The sequence below is a fragment of the Populus euphratica genome, unplaced genomic scaffold (genome assembly GCF_000495115.2).
Source record: "Populus euphratica unplaced genomic scaffold, PopEup_1.0 scaffold2241.1, whole genome shotgun sequence".
Classification (NCBI taxonomy): Eukaryota; Viridiplantae; Streptophyta; class Magnoliopsida; order Malpighiales; family Salicaceae; genus Populus; species Populus euphratica.
In genome coordinates this window covers 17369-21942 of record NW_011502071.1, presented here as the reverse complement: position 1 = coordinate 21942, position 4574 = coordinate 17369, and the positions used below count along the sequence as shown (strand labels likewise).

Below are 4574 nucleotides of genomic sequence, written 5' to 3'. Positions count from 1 at the left end.
GCAAAGTATTAAAGAGTGAACAAGATAACAAATATAAAATATTTTAGTATCAAACATTAAAGTCCATATTGAGTTTACATTATACTTATTCTTACACCATTAGTGTAACTTTTTCACCTTGACATAATAAACTTAGCTAAACATAATGAAAGAAAGAAAAATAAATAAAAGTTAACAAAGTAAAGGAAAGGAATTGAAAGGCACAAACTTGATATTAATAAAAGCAAAACGTAAGCATTATAAAAATACAAAGAGAGAAAGCAAGAGCATGATCTTGATCTAGAAATCAAGATGCCTAAATGCATGGCAAATGCCTTCTTTTATAGGCCAAAATTGGGAAATATTGATTTGATGACTAATTGCCTAGTGGGTGTTGATGACTAATTGATGAGTGGGTGACCGATTCTTGACTTAGTGACAATCCTTATCTTCTCTTGTCTGTTCAAAACATCATTGATAATGTTAAAATTAAAACCACTTGAAACATGAAAGTTATAAGAAATTGTCTCAGCTTTCTAGGGTAAACAATTAAGGTTATTTGGACTTCTAGAACTCTAGATATGGGCCTAACACTAAATAGTGCTCAGGCTGGAGGATAGATTCGAACTTCTTTGTTGCTGCTATAATTTGGACTAGACTTAATAACTTTTGTCATATTAAAACATGTTTGGCCTAAATAAAATACAAGACTTGGTTATGGGTTGAAGCATGTGAATATTATACGTAAAAGTTATGAAGTTTGGATTAGAAAAGAAGAAGAAGATAAACTATGAAATAAATGTGATCCAAACTTATAAAATAAACTAATTAAAACATATGAGATAATAAAGATGAACAATTTCAATTGTGCATCATGAAGATAAGGAGTAATGGAGAAAGGAGGTGGTTAACATAAGGTTATCCATATAAACCAAAAGCTGAAGGAAGAAACAACAACAACAATTCAAAAAATTAACAAGAGTTGCTACGCAATTGAATCAAGTTCTCATGATCTTTAAGACTTATTTATTAATAGACTTTTAATTTCATGGCAACAATCAATATGCATATAACTCGTAGGTAAATAGCTTGTAAGCTGGTAGTTTGTAAATGATAATTAATAGGCTTATAATAGTCAGCTTGTAGTCTCCATCATCAAAAAACTAGAGATACCAATATATATATATATTTTAAGGAATTCTAGTGTATCCTTTATAATCAATTAAAAAGTCATCAAATGAATGTAAATTCCTTCATCTTAAGATGTTTGATTATTTTTTTACTTTTAGATTATTTGATTACTCCGCAAGTTTTATTTTACTTTTTGCATATTAAAAGATCATAAAAATTTTAATACAATATTATAAGTGTGGAACTATAAGTCTAGAGTTATAAGAATAGTGTCTAAAGTTCAAATCGTTAATATTAAATTTAAAATTTAACTTTGAAATTTAAAATTGTTTTAATTAAAGCAGATACAAAAGAATCCAAAATATATAAAATTAAAATTTGATTTCAAAATCAAAGTTTTTTTTTTTAATTTTTATATCAAAATAGCAAGAGAAACATAAGAAAAATAAAGAATGTCAAGAAGTGAATAACTTATCTCAAGAGCCAGAAAATCAATTCTTGTGGATTAGGTTTGGAAACGAAATATTGCTCACCTTCATGTCTGTTGGTAGTAGTACATGTAACAACTTGTCCATTGTTTAATATATTCACCCATGGAGACAACATAAAATCGAGAATCTTTTTTCTATTCTTGATTCTTATTTGGAAGTGCAGTTCAAATAAAGATGGATCAAAATTTAATTGTTTTTTAATTAATTTTTAAATATTTTAAATATTTTAATATTAAAAATATTATTTTAATATATTTATAAAAAAAACATACTACTCACATAGAAAGTTACCTTGCCATGGTCACATGACATATCCTGGATTATTAGCGTGAGTTGATGTATTTGTTGTGATATGAGGAAGCTGTAGGGAGCAACATGTGCTATTGATTAGAAATATAAGCATAGTACCAAGCAGCTTATAGTTCAGTGGCGTAAGGTGCTGCTCGCCTTCTTTCGAACTTCGGTTCGAGTCCTAGTGGCAGTGGGGTTGGCGAGTGGTTTCCTTCCTATGTCTGCTGGCTCCTCTCTGTGTGGTACGCTTGTCACCCCCGCGGTGCCTTACCTGTTCACTGGGCTTGCAGGATGTTCAGTGGACCGTGGAATTAGTCGTGGTGCGCGTAAGCTGGCCCGGACACCCACGTTAATAAAAAAAAATATATATAAGCATCGTCTTCTATCTCTCCTCGTTTTATTTATTTAGAAATATAAGCATCGTCTTCTATCTCTCCTCATTTTATTTATTTATTTATTTTTGATTATTTTTGGGTTATCATCTTCTACCAAATGCTAGGGCTCAACAGAAATAATAAATAAATAAATAAATAAATAATTTTTAAGGGAGTGGGATATTTTGGGGTAATGGCATTTAATATCTATTTGCAAATAAATTTTTAGGGATGGCTTTCAATAAATTTGCATTTTGCACCCACTTTTTAAAGCAGTGCCCCTAGAATAAGGGAATGCATATGTGCCTCGATCAGATTTAATGATAAGATTGGTGTCATGAGAAAACCTCCTCTCCACATTACAATTTCACTTTTTACGCGTTGAAGAGTTTAATCTCAATTGGGATTGGAATATACTATATAGTATTTATATATGGTTAGAAATAGTAATTTCTGTTGTTTTTACGGTAATGAATATTTTTAAATCATTCAATCGATATTAATTTCTTTATAATAAAATATCATTTATATTATATTGTTGCATTCTAAATAATTTAATGAGTTCTCAAAGGTATCGGTTCAAGCCCTATAAATTGTAAAAACAGATCACACATGCTTTTCTTATTGGTCGCTAAGAATTTATTAATCTGTACAATTTCTTCCTGATATTTTTCCAAAAACAAAAAGCAAATAAAAGAATTGCTAATCCTCGGAGAGGAAGGGGGGTCGAATAGGAAACGGACATCGAATTTCTTTTTATTTTACTTACCAATAAATAAAGTCACGAGGCATTAAACACTGTTGAAGTACAGTCTTACGGCGGACCACGATTCTTAAAACACGGACTGTCGTTAAAATTAACAATTTTCTGAACATATTTTTTTCTTTCTTCCCTCATTCTTCAAGTATGAAAGGGCCCTTTTTGTCAAATAATCGATACTCGAGCTAAAGGCCATAAAAATAAAAATAAATTATAAAGAGAGAGAGAGAGAGCAAAGAGTAAAGACGATAAAGCTGGAATCCTGGATGTATATAAAGACACCCTCTCTGCTTCTGTCCTTCTGCAAAACAGAGCAAACGCGCAAACACACTCATATACACTGAAAGTGGGATTGGGAGAGAGAATACTTAGCCAAGAAGATGTTTCAAAGCTCAACAAGGAGCAAATGGTTCGCTTTGTTTATGCTCTTCTTCGCTCTTTTTGCATCTGCAATCCTTGGAGAAGATGGTAAGTGTTTTCTTTCTTGTTTCCTTTCCATTTCTTACTTCTCCTTTTCTCTTTCAAACCTAAACAACAAGTGCATACCTTTTTTCTTACTCCATTATAACTTGTTTAGTAGATGCTTCTTGTTTGGTAGATATGTATATATTCTTTGTGGGTTATTGCTATTTTTGAGATCTGATTTACATTTACCCTACATACTTCTAGTTGTGGAATGCTTGGATTTTCAGCAATTACGCCTTATGTTTGAAGGATTAGGAGTATAGCATTGCGCACAAGCATGAACAAGAAAACTCCTAATCCTTCAAACTCCTAATCCGCGAGCTTTAACTTGAATACGGATACTAGCCCCGTCATTTGAAACTATAATATTCATGGAAACAGTTTGAGTCTCCATGACATTTTGAAGAAATAAACATTTATAGTTTTGATGTTGTAAGGTTGCCGGCTCATTCTTTGGCACATATGCTAGGAAGTCATAGAGCTAATTATATATGCATAATTGGAATACAGATTACCAGAAAATTGACCAATAAACTTATAGATCATATATTTCAAAGTAATGATTCTGAACTTCATTTTCAACACACAGAAGAATATTTAAGGAAATGAATTGCAATTGTGTTTTTTTTTAAATAGAGGTCAATAGACCGTTGAAAAGTAGTTATATATATTAAGGTCTTGAATTTGTTTTGGTCACTAGGCATTTTCCCCCCATGGTATATCCAACATGGATGCATTAAACCTTTTTCTTTCCCTTTCTTTCTCCAACCAATATTGCAATTAACTTGTGAGAGGATCGCTATTTCAAATGTTGGCAGAATTGTCCTATCAAAGATCTATACGGTGATTGTCTTCTCCTACGTATTTAGACCTAAAAACTTTAAGTTGAGATAGTAATGGGGGTAATATCACCCAATTTCTAGACATGGGAAGCTCCTAGATAGTAATATTATTGTTGTTTATGTACATGCCGCCCGCTCTCTCCTCGTCATGTGGGATGGGTAAAATTACTAGAGTAGAACATTCTGCCGCCAAAAATTAGTTCATGCTGGCATAAGTTAGCATAGTGACAAGGGTTCTTTC

General features: G+C 31.7%; 1 protein-coding gene and 1 long non-coding RNA gene across 2 annotated transcripts in view; both read left to right on the top strand.

Moving 5' to 3' along the window:
- Positions 1-3247: 3247 nt before the first annotated feature.
- The window catches only part of LOC105118803 (choice-of-anchor C domain protein, putative (Protein of unknown function, DUF642)), a 4273-nt gene continuing 2946 nt past the window's right edge, over positions 3248-4574 (top strand). Inside the window, exon 1 of the mRNA XM_011016843.1 lies at positions 3248-3494. Within this exon, the coding sequence (XP_011015145.1) occupies positions 3407-3494 (88 nt within the window). The 5' untranslated portion in view covers positions 3248-3406. The remainder of the gene's footprint in view (positions 3495-4574) is intronic.
- LOC105118802 (uncharacterized) overlaps positions 3501-4574 on the top strand; it is a 2292-nt gene continuing 1218 nt past the window's right edge. Inside the window, exon 1 of the long non-coding RNA XR_841026.1 lies at positions 3501-4566. This is a non-coding gene — a long non-coding RNA (uncharacterized LOC105118802). The remainder of the gene's footprint in view (positions 4567-4574) is intronic.